Genomic DNA, 24,918 nt, shown 5'->3' on the forward strand with positions numbered 1-24,918 from the left:
AGTAATATATTTTAATTGGGGAAAATAAAAATTACTCATAATACTCCTTGGCTTGATATGTCTCCTAGTCCTTTAACCAAGCTACTGTGCATTTTTAATAATTTTGTTTGTTGGTTCTCCATGGGCCTTTGCAGCCAAACCCAAAAAAGAAAATACTAGCTTTCTATCCTGATTATAATATAAACCTTAAGTGTATGTGTGTGCACGTGCCTGTGCATTCATGTGTATCTTTATTAGAATTGGGTTGAGATAGTTTGAACTCTGAATACCCCTGACTTAATGGCTCTCCAGGGCTGTTTTGATTGTTTAGTCCTGCTGTTCCAAACTTCATTTAATTTTGTATGACTATGTTTGCTTGGAAAATGCAAGATCTCTGTGGTTAATAGTACTTTGCAGTGAGTATTTGGGGACTGCTCAGAGCCTCATGGTGAATCAGGAATGTACTTTCTGGTGCATCTCACTTAACTTCTTGGAGATACTTTTTTCCTGAGAGTAGAAACTTGACTTCTCTCTTGTGATGCTGAACATGTACATCTGTACTAGAAAAAGAGGAACATTTATGATTCTGTTAGAGAAATGGGAACATCATACTTTACACATCTTAGAACTGGGAAGGAAGCCTGAAACGCTATAAGGTTGAACATCAGACTTGATTGTCTTTTCCTTAGTCCCAGCTCATGTGTTGACTCACTCTGATCGTGATGCTGTAGTTAGGATTTTAAAAAAGAAAATTATGAACGAGTAGACTTGATTTTTATTTTTAGATACAGTATGGGGCATAATATGTAAGAATTTGGGAGAAAATATAGATGCTTCTCAATTTATGATGGGATTACATTCCAATAAACTCATCACAAATAGAAAATATTGTAAGTTGAAAATGCATTTAATACACTTAACCCATGAAACATCATAGTTTACTTTCAACATGCTCAGAACACTTGCATTAGCCTATAGTTGGGCAAAATCATCTCGCTGCTGCTGCCCAGCATCACACAAAAGTATTGCATCACATATCACTATTCTAGGAAAAGATCAAAATTCAAAATTTGAAGTATGATTTCTAATGAATGCGTATCGCTTTTCCACTATCATAAAATTGAAAAAATCCTAAGTCAAACCATTTTAAGTTGGGGCCCATCTGGTATAAGTAATCTAAGATAGGGGGAAAATGATAGTATCATCCAGAAGTACATCCATTCCTTTTCTGCCTTTGTGAAGCCTTTTCTATGGGGAAAAAACTACTGAAGATAAAATCTACCTAAAGTGGCAACTTGACCTCAGAAAGAGAAAGTTTGATTTCTCTAGAAATGTAGAATGCAGCCTTTCCAAAGACCTCAGTAATATGCTTCTCCAGACAAGGGTGCTTGAAAGTGGGACTAGGGAAAAACAAAAAAATAACCCCAACTTTTTTTTTTTTTTAGAGAGAGAAGGGGAGAGAGAGAGAGCGAGAATGATAGAAACATCCATGTGAGATCAAAACACCTTTTAGTTTCCCTCCGTACGCGCCCTGACGGGGGATTGAACCTGCAGTCTTTCGGTGTATGGGATGACTGAGCCACCTGGCCAGGGCACCCCAGCTTCTTTTTTTCTTTATCTTTACACCATCCCTTCATTTTTAGTTTTCAGTGCTTGTATATTTAAGGTGTTGCATATTTAAGGATATACACTGTTGTATGTTATGGATAAACACTTCTAGAACTTATTAATACAGTAAGTTTCAGATCTCACCCTGTGAAATATCAATCTGTGAAAACTCTTCATAATAGACTACATTTTATTTCTTTTTTTATGAAACTCTCCCATCTCATCAAATACACATGACCCTTCTCTAGCACTTCCAGGAGTGTGTGTTACCAGCTACCTTTCCATCTGTGGTGTCCTGGTATCTTTTCCATGCTTTGAGCCTTCTCTTGATATGTTAACATTCTTTGTCTTTCATAACTGTGCCTTACTTTTTAAAATAAACTTAGCTATGTTATTCATGCATTTTAGTTCCATCTTGTCTTATTTCTTCTTTGGCACGCCATTTCATCAAGGGCTGTATGCATGTGACTCCTTGCTCTACCCAGAACGGTTCCTTGCCTCTGGAGGTGTTCCAGGAGGATACCAGGAAGTATACAATCTATTGCCCTAAAACTCCAGAAGGTTAATGTATCAAAATGGATGATAAAAGTCTCTCCAAACCAAACAAACATTAGACCAGATTACTATAGTACAATTCAGCTCCGTGAGGGAAGGAGAGGAAGCACTAGAAATCCAGGAAAATCTCAGGTTTGAAGCTTACACATAAAGGTGCTATCAGGTAGAAGGGTGATAGAGAACACGTGGGGTGACTTGCCTTCTGCTTTGCTTCTGTCATTGCTACCAAGGAAAGGTAGCATCCGGTACCCAACTGTGGAACTAATAGAGGGGGGAGTTAAATTATCAGATGTCTTAGGAAGTTTAATAGTACATGGTCCTCTAAGGAGTTCTCATTTAAGACCTGAGAAGCCCGTTTCACAGAATTTTAAAGAAATTGGGAGTTGAGATTGCCCCATTTCTGTCAGTCTTTGAGGAACTGTGAAGAATTGGAGCAGCATTAGCAGCCTTGAGGTGCCCAGATCCTCATGGAAGAAGCTGGGCTCGGTGAACCAGAGCCAGAGGACATGGTCTGACTTGCCCTCTGTGTGCCCTTCTTATTCCCCCTAACAAAGTGCTTGTTCTGATGATTTCTGAGTAGTTAGAAAGCAAATAAGTGATCTGTGAGTTCGTAAAAAATTATGTTGTCTGGTGGGGCGTGGTTCAGTGGTTGAGCATCGATCTAGGATCCAGGAGATTGAGGTTCGATTCCCAGTCAGGGCACATGCCCAGGTTACGGCTCGATCCCGGGTCAGGGGTGTGCAGGAGGCAGCCGATCAATGACTCTCTCATTGTTGATGTTTCTATCTCTCTTTCTTCCTCTCTCTGAAGTCAATAAAGAGATATTTAAAAAAAAATTATATTGTTCCTAAATAACTTTAATTCCCTTTTTTGATCAGATTGTTAAGCTAGTGGACTAGCCAAAATACTGTAGATACTGTGTATCTGCTAGTTGATCAAATGTAGGTTAGTGTTCCTGTTTTTTTTGCTGATTGATAAGGGAGAGATAGGCAGTTGGGTGATACGCTACTGCTCATGGTAGATTTAAAGCAAGCTGATGAACTATACTGAAGAGTAGTAGGGTTTCTAGTACCTCTTTTACACGATAAATGGTTGGCTCACTCATTATTACTGAGCCCTAACTGTGTGCCAGAAATTGCACCAGGTGCAGAATTTCCAGCACATTCCAGGGGTAGGTGGAAGGTCATTGGTGTGGTCTGGGACAGTGGGGTGGAAACCTGGCTGAGAGAGTGGAGGTGGAGAGGAAGGACTGGATTGGGGAGCTTGAAAGTGAAAAGAGAGAGAAAAGAGAGGGCAGGTTCCCCAAAAAGAGCATAGGGTGGGAGTCAAGTGTGGTGTCAAAGAGCACTGCCCTGGACCTCATCCTGCTCAGTGTTGTCACTCTTACCTGGGCTGAGAACACATAGAAGGATGTGTGGCCAGTGCCTGCCACTCACAGGCTTGGAATTTAGAAGACACGGGAGGCCTGAGCAGTTGGCATTTTGTTAGGGATAAATAAAACTGCTGAAATTATGTTTAAAAAGTGAATCCTTGAGGGAAAAAATGAATTATTAAGGACAGGGCTAGTTAGAGATGGTGCAATTACAGGGCCCATGAAGAAAACTCAGGAGTTTTTAGGTGTTGGCAAGATCACTATGAGTTTGTAGTGTTTTGTGACTATCACAGTCTCATTCAAGCTAGGACAAATTAGTGCAAGTTTGGTTTCTGGAACGGGGCAGGCTACTATCCCAACCCACTCAACACTTAGTGGACCACATCTGTTAGTGTGTACACCCTGGAAAGGGCATTTCAAAAGGGATTAATTAGCTGAGAGGTATCCAGAAGCTTGCAGCCTGAGACTGTGAGGGCACTCAAAATAGTTGAAAAATTTTTAATGTTTATTGTAACAAGGAGACTTTAATGTTGGAGCAACCAGACAAAGGAAGAGTGGCACTGAGAAGTTGATGCAGGAATCTAAAGGTTTAACACAGAGGTTCCCAACCTCAGTTGCACATTAGAATCACCTGGGGTGTTTTAAAAAATACAGATGCTAGGACTCCACCTCACAGCAAAGAAATCAAACGTAACATTGCCTGGCCCCACCCAGGAAATGTTATGTTTTATTTATTTTTAAAATAAAAAAAAATTTTAATTACAGTTGACATTCAGTATTATATTAGTTTCAGTTGTACAGTAAAGTGGTTACACATCTATATAACTTACAAAGTGATCCCTCCAGTAAGTAGTACCCACCTGGTACCTACTATATACAGTTATTACAATATTATTGACTATATTCCCTATGCTGTACTTTACATTCCTATGACTATTTTGTAACTACCAATATGTTGTTAATCCCTTTATCTTTTTACCCAGCCTCCCAATCTCCCTTCCACTTGGCAGCCCTCAGTCTGTTCTCTGTATCTATGAATGTGTTTCTATTTTGTTTGCCATTTATTTTGTTTTTTAGGTTCCAAATATAAGTGAAGTCATATGATACATGTATATTTTACAGTACGTTGGTACAATGGTATGTTTTAAAGTTCCCACGTTGATCCTAATATATAGCCAGGGCAGAGAACCTGTGCCTTCTGGCCACCTGCAGAGGCTGGGCCCGTCCCTCCTCAAGCCTTGCCTCGTTCACGCGGGGGCAGCTACACTGAGCAGCAGCCCCTATGTCAACTGCTCCCAACACTGGCAGCATGGACTCCCCTCTGCCTCACATCCCTGTTGACCCAGGTACCACCCAAGGTATAAAACTGCCTGATCACCTACTGTCCCTCAGACCTCACTCCCGTATTCTCACTACACCTCCTGCACCATCTCTTTTCCCCTCCTTCAGACTCTTCCCCTGTCTTCTGGATCTAGAACATTATTCTCTGATGAACAAATTACATATTCTCTATCTCTTTCTGTTTTTTAATTCCTGCTTTAATAGGAAACTGGCTTTCTCTTGAGGCTATTACTTCCCTTGAATGCTTCCAAGTGACCCACCCTTTTATACCCGACCTAGATTTCCTACTGAGATCCAGAGCCATAAATACCAGTGCTTCCTTTCCATCTCCACTTGGATGTTCCCACACTTAGATCTTCCCAGATGGGACTCTTGGTGCCCTCACTCTAAATCTCTTCTTTAGTTTTTCTCAACTCTTGAATAATAAATGAAAAATGGTACCTCCTTCCACCCAGATACTGAAGCCGGGACATTTGGAGTCATCCTTTCCACCTTTCTCTACACCCAGTTCAATTTATTCTGACAGCATGTCGATTCTGTCTTCAGAATATCATTTTCCCTTCTCCCGGCTCTCCCCAGTACCTGGCTCTTTGTGGCCACCATGTCCTCCAGGAATCACTGCAGCAGCCCCCTGACCTCCCCCTGCTGCCACTGATGTGCTCCTTCCGACCATCCTTCACCATAGTGAGTGAGCCGCAGACACATCATTTAATCACACCATCCGCTTTCTTAAGGTCCTGCGGTGGTTTTTAGCAATCCTTCCTGTGGCCCTTAAGGACCTCCATGATCAGGCTCTTTTGTCCCAACTCCGTGAGTATGCCCCTCACCCCACTCCTGGCCAGCAAGCTCCAGCCATTCTTTTATATTTTGGTTTAATGCATTGTGTTCTCCGCCTCTGGGCTTTGGTACAGGTTGTTTCATTTGCCTGGAATGTTCTTTGTTTACTCTTTTATATTTCTTGTTTCAGCTTAAATGTCATATTTTCAGAGAATCCTTCTGTAACTGTTTAAACTAGGTTCTTTATCTTTTTAAAAGCACATTACAGTTTTCCTTAATTGCATTTATTAATTACCAAGTTCGTATTAGGTGTTTTAAAAAATTTATAGAACTTTTTATAGAAAATTAGTAGAGAACATAGGTATAATAAATCCCCATTAGCCAATTACCCAATTTCAAACATTATCAACCCTTGTCTGATTTTGCTTTATCTATATTTGTTTCCCTCACTTATTCTGAAACAAACCCCATACATCATGTTATTTCATGGCACATTTATTTTTTAATAGATTAGAACTCTATTTTAAAACATAACTGTGAAACCATTATCACATCTAAAATATTCAACAGTTCCTTTATATCATCAAATATACATATGCACTGTTGGAGTCAAGATAAAACTGGATCTATATATTGCAATTAGTTGATATCTCTCTTTTAATCTATGGGTCCCCCTCCCATTTCTCAGGAAATTTATTTGTTAAGAAATGCACTCATTTTTCCTGTATGAAGAATTACCTGAGGTTTGGATTTTTCTGATATATCCCAAAAATGTTATTTAACTTTCCCCCATCTCTTTAAAATAAGTAGTTAGATACAGACTTGGTTAGATCCAATTTGGATTTATTCTAGAGTAGAATGAGTGCTTCCATCAAGAGGCACGTACTATCTGATAGTCTCTTTTTTTGGTGATTTTAGCAACTGTTCCTAATCTATTAAATGATTATGGTTAGCAAAATGATGTTATTCAAACTCTATCATTTCTTCTTCATTTGTTACATGCAGTACATCTGTAGAGAGAAACTTTCACGTATCAACGACCTGGTTACGCTAAGATGCAGTGTATATGAAAATATATGAAAGGAAAGGGAAACGCTTGATATATTCTTTATATTTTACAGTTTTTTAAACTAATAAGGTGATTCCATAGCACCCTCCAAATATAACTGATGGCTTTTTTTTTTAAGTCTTTTTATAAACATATGGATTTAAACAATATTTGAAACCTTTCTAACACAGGTATTATTTTAGCAATGCTCAAATTGTCCCATCTTTGATGAGTGTGAGCCTCCTGCCTCCCTTTGACATGTTTTAGCCTCTTTGTAGTTAACGTGCTTTATGTCTGTCTCCTTGGTGAGATATAAGTGCAGGGAACATGTCTGTGTTGTTCATCCTAATTCCAAGCACAGAATCATCATTTCTCAATGAGTATTTGTTGAATGAGGGGCGGGATATTAACACTTAATTAAGTGGGGGTCTGTCTTGTACAAGCACATTTCGTTTAGTCTTTGTGGAGTCAGAATGTGAATCAGAGAGTGGAAATTTACAGGAAGCAAATTTCAGCTCAATGTAATGAAGAACGAAATCATTTAGGGATGTTCTAGGGGAGTTTGAGTTCTATCAGAGTCTTTCTGGGGGGGGGGGGCTACCTTTTTTCCAGGCCCTGAAAGGACAAAGATAGATAAGGGAGAAAAGATCTTCTTGTCTGTTCAGAAGTCTGAATGATCACTGAGGTTTCTTTACTTGCAAGGTAATAAGACTCTCAAACTCTTCAAACTCTTCATTGCCAGACTTTATTTTTGGAAAGGCGTAAAGTTGGCTGGTTTAAAGTGGTTGAAATGTACATAATTCTGTTTTCTCCCGTGAACATTATATGCCACTCTAATTAATTTTATGTTTCAAAGTTATTATGAGTTTGTACATTTTATAAGACATTGGTGGTGATGAATTATGCTTTAGCAGTCATCGTTTCTTTTACATGTAATAATTGTTGTCTAAGCATAGCATACCCTTTTCTCATTGTATTAAATCTTAAAAAATATATCTTTATTGTTGAGAGTATTACAGGTATCCCATTTTTTCCCCCCCAAATGACCTTCTCCACCTCGCTCCCACCCCCTCCCCAGGCCTTCACCCCATTATTGACTGTGTCCATGGGTTATGCATATATGCATATAACTTCTTTGGTTAATCTCTTCCCACCCCCCACCCCCTTCCCTCTTTCCTCTGAAATATGATCGTCTCTTGCATGTGTCAATGTCTCTGGATCTATTTAGTTCGTCAGATTCTTTTGTTCATCAGCTTCTTGTTAAAGAAGACCCTTCAACATTTTCTGTAGTGCTGGTCTGGTGGTGATGAACTCCTTTAGCTTTTTCTTATCTGTGAAGCTCTTTATCTGACCTTCAATTCTAAATGATAGCTTTGCTGGGTAGAGCAATCTTGGTTGTAGTTCCATGTTTTTCATCACTTTGAATATTCCTTGCCACTCCCTTCTGGCCTGCAAAGTTACTGTTGAGAAATCAGCTGACAGTCGAATGGGTGCTCCCTTATAGGTAACTAACTGCTTTTCTTTTTCTGCTTTTAATATTCTCTCTTTGTCTTTAACCTTTGGCATTTTAATTCTGATGTGTCTTGCTGTGGGCCTCTTTGGGTTCCTCTTGTTTGGGACCCTCTATGCTTCCTGGACTTGTAAGTCTATTTCTTTCCCCAGGTAGGGGAAGTTTTCTGTCTTTATTTTTTCAAATAGGTTTTCAATTTCTTGCTCTCTTTCCTCTCCTTCTGGCACCCCAAAAATACGAATTTTGGGCCTCCTGAAGTTGTCCCAGAGGCTCCTTCTACTATCTTCATATTTGTGGATTCTTTTATCTTTTTGCTCTTCTGGTTGGGTATTTTTTGTGTCCTCATGTTCCAAATTGCTGATTTGATTCTCAGTGTCCTCTATGCTATTGTTGATTCTCTGTAAATTATTCTTCATTTCAGTTTGTGTAGCCTTCATTTCAAATTGGTACTTTATTATGTTATTGATTTTCTCAGTTATTTCCCTAAGAGTATGCTTAAACATCCTTATAAACAAAATCCTGAACTCTGTATCTGTTAGCTTGCTTGGATCTGTTTCATTAAGTTCCTTTTCTAGAGATTTCTTCTGTTCTTGCCTTTGTGATATGTTTCTTTGCCTCCACATTTTGGCTGCTTCCAGGTGTTTGTTTCTATGCATTAGGTAGAGCTGCTATATCTCCTAGAATTTGTAGAGTGGCTTTGTGTAGTAGGTGTCCTGTAGTGTCCAGTGGCTCAGCCTTCCCAGTCACCTGAGCTGGGCCTTCTAGGTGCTCCCCTGTGTGGGCTGTGTGCACCGTCCTGTTGTAGTTGAGCCTTGGTTGATGTTGGCATCACTGGGAGGAACTGACCCCCAGACCAATCAGCTGTGAGGACCAGCTACAGCTATAGCCAAAGAGCTGCTGTGCTGGAGACACCCCTATGGAGCAGGATTTACTTCAGTGGGGCTTTGGTCTTCACCAAGTGCGCTCCTTGAGTGTGTTACTCCTGGCTGTGGTAGGGTTGTAATTCAGCGTGGTCAAGTCTGACCACCAGGTGCACTGTCTCTAGGGCCTCCTGGGAGGTGCAAAGTCAGCCTGTGCCAGTGCCTTGCCCAGGGCCACCCAGCATGAGCCATACAGCAAATCGTAGTTGGCTGCTACTTGTGCTGGGCTTGGAGGTGCCCAGGAGAGGCCAAGCTATGAGCCAGTGCAGCTGCCGCTAGTGCCAGGCCTGGGGCCACTTATCAAGCTGTATGGGGCAGCTGCTGCTTGTTTGAGAGATTTTAGGAAAGTCCTAAGCATGAGGCTTGAGAGGCCACTTGCACAGAAAAGCCCCTGGAAAGGGCCTGGATGAGCTGCAGGTGGGGAGGGGCGGGGCCTCCGGGAATCACGGGGCGGGGCCAAAGGTGCGAGTCAGGTGCTGGCGATTCAAACATGGCGCCTGCCTGCCGGCTGTGTGCGGGGAGGACTCGCCACAGGAGCCATGGCCTCTGCCAGCCCTTCTGCCTGGGAGAAAGCTGCCCCTCCTCCTCTTGCCCGGATTCCAGGCAGGTTAGTTCCTCCCCGAGTGTCCCGGGTCCTTTCCGGCTGCTGCCCGGCGCTGGGCTCAGAGGGAGCGTCCGAGTGAGTCCGTGCTGGGCCCTTTAGGAGGAGCTGTTGGGGCTCCCGAAGCCTCTGCGACCCTCAGCGACAGTCCCCTCTGGTTTCATAGCCTGGAGTTGTGGGGACATCTCTTCCTGGCCCCGGAGCCCTGGGCTGGGGGCCTGCTGTGGGGCTGGGACCCCTCACTCCTCCAGGAAACCCCCACCACCGAGATGTCCTCCTGGGTTTAGACGCAGCACCAGGTGTGGGCCCACAGCTGCGTCTCCGAGATTCAGCCCCCATCTGCCCTTGCCTCTGCCCCTCTTCCCGGTCTCAATGTTTCTTCAGCTCCCTGGTTGTGGGGCTTCTGTTCAGCCAGATCTCAGGAGGCCTTGAGTGCTGGTGGTTCTGTATTTTAGTTGTGATTTTGATGTGGTTGCGGGAGGCGGCGGGTGCAGCTGTTACCTACGCCGCCATCTTGGTCCTAACCTATTTTTTGAGAATAAAGTATAATAGCACTTTTAGGGTATTTCAGAATAGCAAAGGCTAAATAGTTCTGAAATGATTTCTCATTTACACGTGAATAAAAATTGAATTTAGATGGGGATAGTAGTACCACGATTACTTAGTTAAGTTTTTGATATTTGAAGTATGTATTTAATACAGTATCATTAGCATTTTAACTTGTGTCTTAAGAATAAAAGAAGTGCTATTAGTAAATCTTTCAAGTATTAATGATAATGACTTTGCCAAAAACTTAAAAATTTGGCCCAAAATATTATTGTTGATATACCCGATCTTGTCATTATCCTTCTTCTGTTAATATCTACATTTTCTACTGTTGCTTCTAAACCAATGCAGTAAGGAAACAGAAGCGTGGTGTCTACCTGAACTTGGTAGTATTTTCCTTAGTAGTTTCTCTTGAGGCAAAATCATAATGAAAGAGTGAGGAAGAATATATTAAATTTCCCAGAGCATATTAAATTTCTTTTAGGTATATTGCCTTAATTTCCTTTATATCCTTAGACATAATTCTTCTAGGTGTTAGCACATGGACATTATTTTCAAAGATGATCTAGATAGTATTTGTAATTTTGTTTTATTATACTGTTATCCTATTAATTTCAGGTAACTAATAAAATAGAAAATCTTCAAGCTCTCCTTTGAGAATTGCTTGCCTGTAATGACATTCTCTTTGTGCATCATCTTTTGAACCTGGAAAACTTACCCTGAGCTAACTGAGGAGTCTTTCTTTATAGGTTTCAGGAAATGTTGAGTGAACAAATGAAGAAATGCATGAAAATACGAATAGGCTGTTGACATTCAAAGCTTCGCTCTCACAAGAGAATTGTAGTATTATTTACACACTTAGGGCACACAGAACTGTGGGTAGAGTTCTGAAGCTGGCAGAGATGTGCATTTGTGATTAGAACCATTCTGAAAGCTGGATCCACTTGAGCATGGCTCTGCTGGGACACCCAGCCCCCCATGTCTCTGCGTGGATAGCTCTGTGCGTGCTCGGGCATCCCCTGGCTCTTCTTCATGCCGCACTTGCCAGCTCGTCCAGTTTGACAGACCAGAGCAGTGAGACACTCATCCTTGGGCCTGAAGTGAGCTTGACAAGGAGGCCAGGCTGGGAACAGCAGTTGTTGGAAGAATCAGAGAATAAAGAAGAATCTCTGCAATTAAAATGGCTCTCTATATAGCTTAGAACAACTAGACACAAACCTGACAGCTACCTCCAATAGAATGTCCTGTGGTGATAGTGGCACAATTTAAAGCATTTATTTTTAACCACCTTATTTTACCTAATTTATGTCTCCGTTGCCAATCAAGCCTTGATTGCCTTCTGTTCATTAGCTTTTGATTTAATTAATAAGACTTGTTAACGAGGAATCTTCAATATTTTCCTGTAAACAGCTCTAATTTATTGCTTCAGTTTGAATTTCGTAATCATTCTAAAGAACTTAAATCGGTGTTTGAAGCCTATGTTTTGAATCTTTAATAAAAATAGTTTAAACTCCCGGGTAATTATTAGATACAGTGTTTAGTTTGTTTTTGATAGAACAACAGGCTTCTTATTTTGATATCTTTAAAAACTGACAGTTTGGTAGAGTAGTAACTTAAAATTTCAATTATTTTGGCCAGTACTAAATTTAAAAAAATACATGTACCAAAGATGGAACATTTAAAAATTTGTCATATTTGTTCCAAAGGTACCTTTTCCAAAAGTGGAGCCAGTGACTTAACAATTTTACTAGATTTTAGAACTGAGTGATTCAGGAGTTGGCGAGTGTCTAGACATGTAGAGAAAAACTGATTAAGAAAAGAGAAAGTCAGAGTAACTCTTAGGTTAAAGAGCAATTTGATAATCAATATGGTTCTTTGTGGGAAACCAATGAAGCAGTTGGAGAAGAGGAAGACACAGTGATCTGGGCTCATATTGTTAAAGGATAATGAAAGTTTTGAAACCTGTCTGTTGGGTGCAAAAGGCTAATTAACAAAGCATTCCATAAATCATAAAATTTTAAGGAAATGAGAATTTTCCATATCTGCGTGCATCAAAAACAGAGAGACTGCATCTTTAATTTGAAAAAGAAAATATTTAAACCAAACATGAAAAAATGTGAAAGCTTTATAAAATTTTGAGATTTCTGAAATATTTGAAAGTAGTAATTTTTTTGATTGAATAAATTTGACATGTAACATTGCATAAGTTTAGGGTATACAGCGTGTTACTTCAATGCATTTATCTGTTGTACTATGATTGGCAGTGTAGTGATATTTATCACATTATAGTACTGTTACTGTCTATATTCATTATACTGTGCAGTGGATCTCTATGGATTGCTTATTACTCATTACAACTCTGGTTTTACAAGTCTTAAAAACCATCAGTCTTATCTATCATTCTTCCCCCAATTCCCTGCTAACCACCATTTTACTTTGTCTTTTTTTATACGTTTAACTTTTTTAGATTTCACATGTAAGGGATATTATACAGTACTTGTGTTTCTCTGTCTGACTTATCTCACTTAGCGTAATATGTCAGGGTCCATTCATGTTTTCGCAAATGGGAGGATATCTTTCTTTCTCGTGGCTGAATAACATTCTGTTGTGTTGAGCACCACTTCTTTTTCTGTTCATTCATTGATGGGCGTTTGGGTTGTCTCTGTATCTTGGCTATTGTGAATAATGCTACGATAAGCGTGAGAGTGCATATATCTTGTTCAAACCCTCTGCATAAAGGTTCCCTTTTTCACCATATCCTCTCCAGCTCCCATTATCTCTTGCCTTCTTGATGATGGCCATTCTCACAGGTGTGAGGCGATTATCTCCTGTGATTTTGATTCATATTTTCCTGATGATTAGTGATATTGAGCAGTAATTTTTATACCTTATTCTTTAGTTATCTTGCAGGTATAAGGAAGGAAATAGCACATTAACATTATTAATATTCATTCAATGAAATATTTTGAGTCTATTGCAGGCAGTTTTAGGCACTGAGTACATAGCAGTTACCAAAACAGAAAAAAGTTCCTTCTCTCCTGGAGCTAATAGTCTAAATCTTAAGGAAGTATAAATCTTAAGGAAATGTTAATTTCATGTGATGTAGCACAAAATCTCAACATCTCTAACTGTTATGTTTATCATAACTAAAATAAATTAATACTTGGAGGTTTAATTCATGGAGAATTATGCTTCAGAATCAGAATCCCATTAATCTGGATCTTGTCCTTTCTTTCCTTTTAATCCTTACCCAAGCATATGCGTATTGATTTCAGACGAGAGGGGAAGGGAGGGAGGGAAGAAGGGAGAGAGGGAGACAGGGGGGTGGGGAGGGAGGAAGGGAGGGAGGGGGAGAGAGAGAGAGAGAGAGAGAGAGAGAAACATTGATGTGAAAGAACATTGACTGACTGCCTTCTGTACGTGCCCCAACTGGGGGATTGAACCCACAACCTAGGCATGTGCCCTGACACGAAACCTTTCAGTGTATGAGACGATACTCCAGCCAACTGAGCCACACTGGCCAGGACTGGATCCTGTTCTTTTATGCGGTTAATCATAATAAATATGTTCAAAATTTTTTTTCACTACAAAAATAACGCACATTAGTCTATGAGATTAAAGGTGTTGTACTTCTAATTGCATTTAAAGAGTAAGTTTTGGCTCAATTGAAGATTCATCTCCTTTCAGTGTATTACAAGGCAATCATAGCTTCATGGTCTGAGAGTGTGTTTTAAGTATATAACCTTCAAAAACATGAATTCCCTGTATCTCAGGATTCAGTTCATAATATATATAAGTTAACAATCTCAAGGGAAATGGGAAAGCTTTGTGGGAAGGTTGTCTGTGTGTTTTTTCATGGGTGAGGGGGAAATATCAGTAAATGAGGGGAAAATTCCAAGCAGTTCCTGGAATTAGTTACTGCCTCCTCAGGGAGCAAGTGATGAGCTCAACTGGGCTGAGAAAAATCTGTGCAGATGTCAGCTCTGACTGCATCCCAGCCCGAGGCCCCGCTAAAGGTCTCCCTTACTCCTAAAGGACATAGTGAAGAGCACAAGGTACAGTCTCCAGTTGAACTGCGTGTGCATATTAATGTTCTGCCTGCACCTGGGTACCCGGAGCACAATCAGGATGAGAACACATAAGTGGTGTACTCAGAGAGGAGACTTGCAGGGCAGAAAAGCAGCAGGTCTGACCTTCCAGCTGAAATACAAGGAAAAATAAACACCACGTAGATGGCAGGCACATCGTGGAGCCTTATAATCAGATCTCCTTATTTGATTACTGTAACCAATAATGTATTTCCACAGTGAGTTTCATGAGGAATGCCAGTAGGATGGTTGGGCTGTGATAAATTCTTGGCCTTTGGAGTTTCATGTCTGCGGCAGTTTTTTGAGCAAAAACAGACCAAATGAATTCAGATCTGAAAAAAAACATTCAAGTTCTTTATTTCAGACTCAGTTCTCCTTTGCTAGTTCCATAACCTTGAAAGATCTTTGGTTGCAATTTAAGTTGCAATGGAAAACCCTTTTTCATCTATCAGACTGGCAAATTTAGTGGTTGATAGCATAGTATAGGTGAAGGGGGAACAGGGGCTCATCATTTGCTATAGGAAGTGTAAATTGGTACAGACCCTATGCAGGATAATTTCCTACTATTCATCCGAATTAGAATTTAGAAATGCATGTACATTTTGATCTTGCAATTTTACTTTTAGGAATTTACCTTATAGACATATTTTTATGTAGATGAAATTACATTCTAGGAATATTTATTGCATCATTGTTTACTGTTTTAGTAGCAAAAAGTTGGGATCATGACAGGTGCCTATCAATACAGGAGTAGGATTGAATTAAGTATCACAGTTATGCAAAGGAATACCATGTGGTCTTTTAAAAGCAAGATACAGTTTTCCATGAATTTAAGAGGAAGTCACCAAAATATATTAAGGGATAAAAACTTTATCCAGTGTACTCTGTATGGCATACTACCATTTGTGTATGTACACATGTGTATGTATTCTGTGTGTGTGTGTGTGTGTGTGTGTGTGTGTATGGGATGGGCAAAAGTAGGTTTACAATTGTGAATATGTGAAACAGAGTTTATAATTTTTTTTAATCCTCACTGGAGGATATGTTTTTACTGATTTTAGAGAGCAGGGAAGGGGAAGAGAGAATGAGAGAAAAACATTGATGTATGAGTGAGACATCAATTGGTTGGTTCCCACTTGTCCTCCCACTGGGGATTGAACCCGCAGCCTCGGTATGTGCCCTGACTGGGAATTGAACCCACAACCTTTCCGTGCATGGGATGACACTTCAACCAACTGAGCCCCACTGGCCAGGGCCAGAGTTAATTCTTGTATTGTTATTTATTATTGTATTGTTTTCCATATGAAAAACTGTAAACTTGTTTTTGCCCACACCTGTATGTGTGTGAGTGTGTGTGTGTGTGTGTGTGTTTAAGTATACATGAATAATAGTAAGTGGTGACCTCAGAGGATGGGAGCTGGGTGGCTGAGAAGGATGTGGCAGGGAGATTGACTTTTTCATCAAATGCCTTTTTGTATCTTTACAAAATTTTTAATGTGTGCATGTAGGCCCAGTAAAGAAAGTAGAGCATTCAGCCTGGCCAGTCTAGCTCAGTGGTTGAGCGTCCATCGATGAGCCAGGAGGTCACTGGTTTGACTCCCGGTCAGGGCACATGCCCGGTTTGTAGGCTCGATCCCTGGTGGGGGGCGTGCAGAAGGCAGTCACTCGATGATGTTTCTCTCTCATTGATGTTTCTGTCTCTCTATTCCTTTCCTTTCCTCTCTCTCTAAAAATCAATAAAAACATATTTAAAAAATGAAAAACAAAAAGAAAAAGCATTCGATTAGAAGACTAACAGAATCAACCGGATAAAAGTTATCTGCCTAGTGCATTCTTACTTTTAATTAGAGCTGATACCCATTTAGAATGCATCTGGAAGAACCATCTGCTTTGGATAGGTCTTGTGTAACCTTGTAATAGTAAAATAGTCATAATTTTTATTTTGATGATACACTGTATTATAAAACACAATCAGACCAAATGTAATTTTAGGATGCTCTGGTAAGAAAAAAAATCTTGAAAAGGGAGGCATGGTTGATATTGAAAGGGAGGGAGGAAAAAGGGGAGGGCAGAAGGGAAGGGAGGAAGGAAGAAGGTAGAGGGAAGGCTGAGTATCAAGTTTCTGTCCTTGGGACTGAATGACTTCAGTTTAGGACCGAAGATGAAGACATTTCAGCAAAAGAAACAAAGGAGCTATTGGAGAAACAAAGAATGTTATTTTGACTGCTCGATTTTTAATTAATCTGAGAGTAATTGATGGAGCATGGAGCACGGTGATTTTGTTAAGCACTAGTTTCATTCTGGAAGGAACATAGAATGAATCAGAGAAAACTTCAGTTAAATTTTGGACTATGCAAGTGTGAGTATTTGAAATGGAGTATTTAAAGTGTGAGTATTTATGATGATGATGATATAGAATTCCCAGCCTGACTGAAATTAATCTTGTTGTGGCGGCATAATTGAGTCCCTGACATTTTCAGTGCAAAAATATAAATGGTAAGGAAGAAAATTAGAACCATAACAGGAACAGATTTTCATGGATTTGCCTCTCATTTTTTTCTTTCCTTCTTTTCCAGGGTAAATGGGAAGTTGGTAGCCCTGAAGGTGATCAGGCTGCAAGAAGAAGAAGGGACACCTTTTACAGCTATCAGGGAAGGTGGGCATTTCTTTTGTTATCTTTGCTTTTGTGTTTACATGATACCTGTAGCTGTTTAAATATTATGCACCTCTGAATATGATGAGTTTTAAAATTATATGGTTTTATCTCTTATTGGAATGTATAAGCGGAAATTTAAAGATCAGTACCTCTTGCAATCATATCAAGTCATGCTATATAAAATGAGACTATCTATCTGATTTGGTTTGCAGAGCTCCTAAGGTACATATTAATCTAGCATTACTCTGTATTTATGACTTTTCAGGAAAGTCCTTAAAATGGGGGATCAGCCCTGGCTTGGTGGCTCAGTTGGTCAGAGCGTCATCCTATACGCCAAAAAGGTTGTGTGTTCAGTTCCCGGTCAGGGCACATACCTCGGTTGTGGGTTTGATCCTCTGGTCAGGACACATATAGGAGGCAATGGATCAGTGTTCCTCTATCACATCAATGTTTCCTCCCCTCCTTCTTCTTTCTAAATAAATAAATAGATAGATAAAAGGGGATCATACTCTTATTACTCATTTATATTCGTTTTTGATTTCTTTGTTCTATCCCTTACTACATTTTCTATTGATTTTTCTTATTGACTTATACATACTCTTTATATATTAGCATCATTTATGTTATATTTTCTTTTGTTCTGACATTTTTCTAGAAATTCCTTTTACAATGTATTACTTGTTACATTTAAGTTTTTATTAAATACAATTGCTCTGTCTTTTGCTTTATTACTTTCTGCATAGTATCTGTACTCCAAGATAATATCTTCTTTTATTACCGGGAAGTTTTAAGTTCAGTTTCAGAACTTTTAGTATTAAAAGCTCTACCTCTACTACATTTTTGAAAGTACAAATTATTTTTGCACTGAAGGAACCACAGCTACTTGTTCTGGTAATCTACAGTGAGGTATGAATATCAGCGATTTACTGTAATAGTGTTATTAAGGTATTGATGAGCTAAATGTAGTCCATTACTGGTTTGTTTTCCACAACTATTTTTATGATTTAAATTATTTTTGAAAGTCTTTTTTCTGGTTTCATCTTTCATTTTCTTTTTTATTCCACTTCAGTTTGGTTTCCATAATTCCTACTTAGCTGAAAATGTTCTTATAAAGTTAATCAATGACCTCCTTCTTATCAAATAAAATAGACACCTCTTCTTCTTAATTTGCCAAACCTTTTAGCAGATCATACATGGTTGAAACATTCTCCCCTGTGACACCAGACCTTTCGAGTAGGTAGTTTTTTCTCTTTCTGTTGTGCTGGTTCCTTTTCTAAATATTAGGGAGTTTAAGGACAGGGAAAGGGCCTTCTTTTCTCTAATCAGCACTCTTTCCAATGTGATTTTATTATTTCAAGAATTTAAATAGCAACTATAAGCTGATGACTTATACATGTCTCCCTTTAGCGAAGACCTTGTCTTTGTCTTCATTCTCATATATCCATTACCTGGCATTTCCTCTTGAATCCAGTAATATATAAGAAGGATAATATATCACTGCCAAGTGAGGTTTCTTTCAGGAATGCAAGGCTGTTTCAACCTCGAATAGTCAGTCAATGTGTAACAGTCATCTCGAACTTAACACATCCAAAGGAACTCTTTTTCCCCTCCATCACTCAAATCATTTTCACCCAATATTAGCAATAGCAGCACCCAGTATTCCTCCTTCCTAAATCTTGCCCATGAAGGAGTCCTGTAAGTTACTTGACTAAAACATGTCTCAAATCTGTCTGCTTTCTTTATCTTTATGGCCAGCCTCAGTTTCAAGTACTGAATGGCCTGTTTTTCCCCAAAACATGCTACAAGATTTGCTATGTCAGGGATTTTACACATGTGTTCCCCATTCCCAGAGTGCTCTTCTCTGGCTCTTCTCATGTGCCAGGTGTCAATTCAGATGTTTTCTTTTCAGATAAATTTCCTCTTACTGTTATATCTAAAATAGCAGCTGACCATCATCTTATGCATTTTTATTCTCCATGTCAGCACCCTGTTTTCTTTATAGTTCTTATTGGAATCTGAAATTAATTATTTTCACTCCTCTCTACTTGTATATAATCTTAGTGAGATCAGGGACCTTATTGGATTGTTCACTGCTATATCCTCAACATGTAGCATGGTAATCATAATATTTATTGAGTGACTTAAGGAAAATCATTGAGTGACTATAGAGTATTAGACACAGACTCTGCCCTCAAGGAATCTGCCTTCCAGGTGGGAGACAGAACATACAGATAATAATCTGAGAAATAATATTAGGTGGCATTTCAGTGCCAAATCATTTCTAAAATATTGTAAGTTTTAAGTAAATTCCTCCATTAGTCAAGGGAGGTAAGGTGTCAGGTGGGCCTTGAATTAGGCATAAGAGAGATAAGCAGTGAAGAGCAGATTAAAGACAAGTTGCATTCCGGAGAGGTATAGAGGGAGCTGAGACCAGAAAGCTCAGGTACAGTGACTGGGTCAGGAGTTCTCATTTGGTGGATGTGGGAGGATGGGATGGTTATTGCTCCATAGAAGGTATCATCACAATAATTGGATAGTGCAATTGACATTTAGTGCAGAGCTGGACACTCTGCAATATGTAGGACACTAATACAGAAGTAGGAAACTGCAATCTAAGTCCCTCTGCCAGTTTTTTAAAATAAGCTTTTATTTGAATGCAACACTCCTATTTGTTTATGTATTGTATGTGGCTTCTTTTTCAGAATCAAGTGGTTGTGACGAAGTACATGGTCCACAAAACCTAAAGTGATTACTGTCTGCCCTTTACAAAGTTTCTCAACCCCTGCTTTAATACAATGAATAGTTGTTTTATGTCCCATAAGCCTTTTGAATGTCCTACTGGGCATTCATGCAGGTGAAAACCTGTTTATATTTGTCTTAGGCTATTTGCCAACTATTTAATGTATAAACCCAAAGCATGCTCTGCATACATTTAATATGTACCAAATTTTCTAGGAATATAACTACCGTGTAAATGGAAGAAAAATTATATTTTGTTTTATTTAAAATTTTACTAGAATTTGTTTGCCATTTTGGAAAGTTACTTATCTAATGGCAATATTGCTTGTGTTAATTAAGTCACTAATGTAACACTTTCAAACAGTCTGAATTTGTAGTGGTTGTGTTCAGGCTTATTCTATATATAGATGTGAGCACCACTCTATCATGATTTGCAGTGTAGTTGTACCTCCTTTATTTATATATTTAAATACATCTTTTATTATAAGTTATTTTTTATTTCTTTTACATTTTATGTATTGATATATATTTGAAATTCTATATATAAATATCTGAAATTATGTGTGCACACAGACCCTATTATCTATGAATTTCATTTCATTGTAGCATTTGTTATATAAAGAGGATATTGGGTCTGATGAGATTGGAAACCACTGGCCGAGATGGAGCTGTGGGTTCCACTTGAGTTAAGGAGGGAGGCAAGGTTAAGAGTGCTATTGAATTTGCTTATGGTAGACCCTGAATATTAAGGAGGAGAGTGGCAAAGAGATGCCTGACCTAGAGAAAAGCAGGGGGAAAATGAAATTGAGTAGTAAGCCTGTTCCGTGGAATTAACCAGCCTAACCTTGCTGTTGGTGCCTGTTAGTAGACAGTTCATAATGACTTTACTGGATCCAGCTGTGACAGTTGGGTCCCTCAATGGGAAGTTCAAGGAAAGAAGCAACTAGGGTCAATTGAGGCTGTTGATGAGCTGTTTATACTGCCTGGATATGAAGCAAGGCCCTTGGGCACATGGTTAAGTCTTGAAATAAGCTTAGGAACTGTGGCTGGGATTCAGTTCTGTTGTAGAATGCAGGGCTGGCTGTGTAGCTGGGACATTTTGCGTGTTGGAGAGTCTCTGAAGAACTTTGAGCTGAATGTATTAGAAAGCTAAATCTGATATTAGGATATGATATAAATTAGATAAGAAGGAATATGGAAGCTGATAAATCAGTTATTCAAAGTAGTGCAGATTTATTAGGACTCAGGTTTATTGGAAAGTAATCACAAAAAAAGATGGGTAGAAAATGAATTGTCAGAGCAAGGTGAATTATTGGTTATAGATGATTTGAAAGGGAAATATCAATGGTTTTGAGATTGACTGAATAAAAAGATGATGCCACAGGGAGAAATAGTTTGTGATTCTCTGGAGAACTTCTTTTAACACTTTACAGTTTGAAAGGGCTATTATCCAATTTAATCTTCACATTAGCTCATTGAAGGTTTGTTGTTACTGTTTTTTGTATAGGATTTATATTGTTTATAGAATCTGTATTATAAATATGGAATTGAGGCTCAGAGAGGTTAGATGACTTGTCTGAGGAGTTGGATCTTATACCTAGATGTTCTTAGATCAAAACAGTGTCCTGCTAACTTTGAGGGGTAGTTGATTTGGATTTTAGGTATTTTGAGTTCATGAGCCATCTATTATGATAGTGCTTGTTGGCGATGTGGCAGTGTAGCTTCCAAGAGTGCAGCCTAAGTAGGATATATTTAGCATGGTTTTTGTTTTTTTAAAATATATCTTTATCGATTTCAGAGAGGAAGAGAGAGGGAGAGAGAGAAACATCAGTGATGAGAGAGTCACTGATCGGCTGCCTCCTGCATGCCCCCGACTGGGGATCGAGCCCACACCCGGGCATGTGTCCTGACCTGGAATCGAACTGTGATCTCCTGGATCCTAGGTCGATGCTCAACCGCTGAGCCACGCCCAGCCCGGCTAGCATGGTTCTTAACAAGTTGAACAAGTATCGTGTTTTTGTGGGAGAGATCTTTGAGTGAAATCCGGGAGTTAATTTGTAAGGCAGTGTAGTGAGTTGGAAAGCCCCATGAATATTAGAGTCTGGAAAGCTGGGTGTTGAACCTGATTTTGTTTTTCATCACTGTACATTATAACGCAAGTCACCTGTATTAGTTTGCTAGGGCTGTAACAAAGTACCACACATTGAGTGGCTTAAACAACAGAAATTTATCATCTCATGGTTCTGGAGCCTAGAAGCTCTAGGTCAAGATGTCAAGGCTCTCTTTCTGGGGGCCATTTGGGAAGAATCTGTTTCAAGCCTCTCTCCTTGGCCTATAGAGGGCTATCTTCTCCTGTGTCTTCACATCATCTCCCCTCTATACCTGCCTGTGTCCAAATTTCCTTTTCTTATAAGGACACCAGTCATAATGGATTAGGGCCTACTCTCATGAACTCACTTTAACTTAAAATTACCTCTGAAAATTTCCTATCTTCAAATAAAGTCATGTTCTGAGGTCCTGGGGTTAGCTCTTCAACATAAGAATTTTAGGGGACACAATTCAGTCCGTAACACCACCTAATGGCTTTGGACCCCAGTAATCCCACTTGTAGAACAAGAAGTTGGTTTGTGTCATCTCTTAGAAACTGTCTACCTCTGCATTGTGGTTTTCATTTCCCAAGGGACCTTTAAACTCAGAGATCAGAGAATGAAATGAATTGTTGAATCCTGGAGTTGCTGATCACAAAATGGCATTGTGCTTTCTTTTGAATAAAGTATTTTGAGGTTTTCCTAATAATATCTGACTTCTGAGTGATGTTTAATGGATAGAAATGACCCTATAGTAAGAAGAAGAATTAAACTTTGGGTCAATTTTGGTTATTTGTTTCTCTTTTGTCTTCTCAATCTTGCCTTTCATAGCCTTATTTTTCTGCTGTTCACATGGGGAAACAAAAGCTAACACCAATGCTCATCATCTTTTGCTATTAATACTCCTAGAAATCTGTGCACATTAACCCTTCTTTGTGGCCAGTGGTAGAGCTTGAAATACTTAGGACGAAGGTGGGAGATGCTTGCGAGATGTGTTCATTTTTATATTTTTACATTGATGAGGGAGTAGCATGGCTTGTGGAATTGCAATGAAACACTTTAATTTTAGTTTTCCTCTTTTCTACTCTCTTGGTCAATTTCCTTATTCACAAAATGTCAACAGCAGGAAGATTTCAAAGTAGGAAAGCACCGCACAGTTTTCAAGTGGCTGCTTGCCACTTATAAGCTTACCTGGGAATTTAGGTTTTAACACATAATTTTCACCTACAGTGTAAATACTTATAAGCAACCCTAATCTTACCTAGATTTATGTCCAAAGGTGGACTTTGAATTTTATCTCATAGAGCTCAAGTGCTTAATGGCTTGATTTAGGTTCAGGTGCTTTGAAACTCATTCTGTCTTTGATGGCAGCTTAGAGAATTAAGTAGCAGTGCTGAGGGCCAGCTTTTCTCTTTTAATTTAAAATCTTTAAATGATATCGTCATGGTTTTTAATGGTACTGATAAAGAATCAGGAGATAGGCTTTGAAAGGGAGTAGATGGAATTTCCTAGGATATGCCAGCTTTAAAATAACTTAAAAGTGTATAGGTTCTTACTCTGTGATACTATATTCTAGATGTCCAAACATTTTTTTTTTTTTTTTTGACTAAGGTTTCCCTGGACAAGGAATGAAAGTGAGGGAACCAGTTGTCTCCTTTTGTGGATTCTTGAATATTTAATGGTTTTCTTAGGTGAGAGTTAAGTTTGAAGAGAAATCTATTAGATATTCTAATAGAGAGCAATTTAAAATTATAATAGTAATAATATCAACGAACAATAATTGAGTGAAGAAAGTAGGACACGGAGAGGTTAAGTCACTCAGCCAAGGTCACAGCTAGGGTGTGGCAGAGGTAAACATTGAATCTGGCCAGTCACACTCCAGAGCCCACACTTAACCATTACACTACGGCAGAGAGATTTTGAGTAGAAAATTTGGATTTATACTGCATATTTGTTTCATAAAGAAGGTTATGTTATTGTCATTAAATTAAGGTAAGCAAAAAAGATAGATTTTGAGGGCGGTGAATGTAGGGGGAAAGCTTGTTTATGAAGGTGCAGGCACATTATTCAGTAAGTATAGTGGGGCAAGCTAGGGTCAAAACCAGGAAAGGAACAGGATCAACAGGGCAGCTGAGGGACAGTCTGGGCACAGAGAAGAAAAAGAACCCTGTAGTGGTAAACTGTACACTGTGGAACTCAGTATTTGAATATGTTCTTTTATTTATTTTTTTAATTTAAGAATCTTTATCATCACTGCAGTTGTATAACAAATATATGTAAGACCCAATACAGTTAGTTAAGAGAAAGAACAAGAGATATAAATATTAGGATATTGGAGAGGCACAGGCAAAAATACTACTATATATAGATGGTATAATTTTTGTATCAGAATCCATTGTATTTTACAATTCAGTGACCATATTTTTTCTTTTAATTTTTATTATTTATTTATTTAAATTAAATTATCTTTATTGTTGAAAGTATTACAGATGTCCCCCCTTTTCCCCCTAAGTAACCCCCTCCTTCCCCCCCCCCCCCAGGCCTTCATAGCAGTATTGACTGTGCCCATGGGTTATGCAGATATGCATATCAGTTCTTTGGTTAATCTCTCCTCGACTTCCAATATATTCTTTTTAATACCTGTCCGAAAGTGCCCTGTGTTTTACCCAGCTTTTCTCTCTCTTCTTCTCTTCACCCTTTTCCAGAAACTGAGTCTTTGTTCCATTTATTCCTCAATTGATTCCCCCCCCCCTTTATGCTATTAGAATTCTGGCAAAACATTTTTAATTTCTAATAAAAACTGAAGTACCCAGGAAGGCAGAGGTAAATAGAAATTGAAGAGGTGATTAAGAAAGAAAGACAACATTTTTTTTATGTGGGAACAGTTAAACTGCTAGGAAAGTGAATAATTGGTCCTTTAATTGTTACTTAATTGTATAATTGTAATTTGATTATATAATTAAATATTTAATAGTACAGTGAGTTTGGTATATAAATGACCTGTGTTGATATTTTTATAATGTGGTAAAGTTATGAAATAGAAAATAAGGCTGATTTTAATTGAGCATTAAAAATTTTCTTGTTTATTATT

The 24,918-nt window shown here is 38.9% G+C and overlaps 1 protein-coding gene across 3 annotated transcripts in view; it reads left to right on the top strand.

The window, feature by feature from the left end:
* The window catches only part of CDK14 (cyclin dependent kinase 14), a 496,475-nt gene that overhangs the window by 147,641 nt on the left and 323,916 nt on the right, over positions 1 to 24,918 (top strand). For all 3 annotated transcript variants that reach the window (XM_081147672.1, XM_081147670.1, XM_081147671.1), the window contains one exon: positions 16,922 to 17,001. In XM_081147672.1, the coding sequence (XP_081003798.1) occupies positions 16,922 to 17,001 (80 nt within the window). The remainder of the gene's footprint in view (positions 1 to 16,921; positions 17,002 to 24,918) is intronic.

Source organism: Miniopterus schreibersii (genome assembly GCF_964146895.1).
Source record: "Miniopterus schreibersii genome assembly, chromosome: 9".
In the NCBI taxonomy this organism is placed as follows: domain Eukaryota; kingdom Metazoa; phylum Chordata; class Mammalia; order Chiroptera; family Miniopteridae; genus Miniopterus; species Miniopterus schreibersii.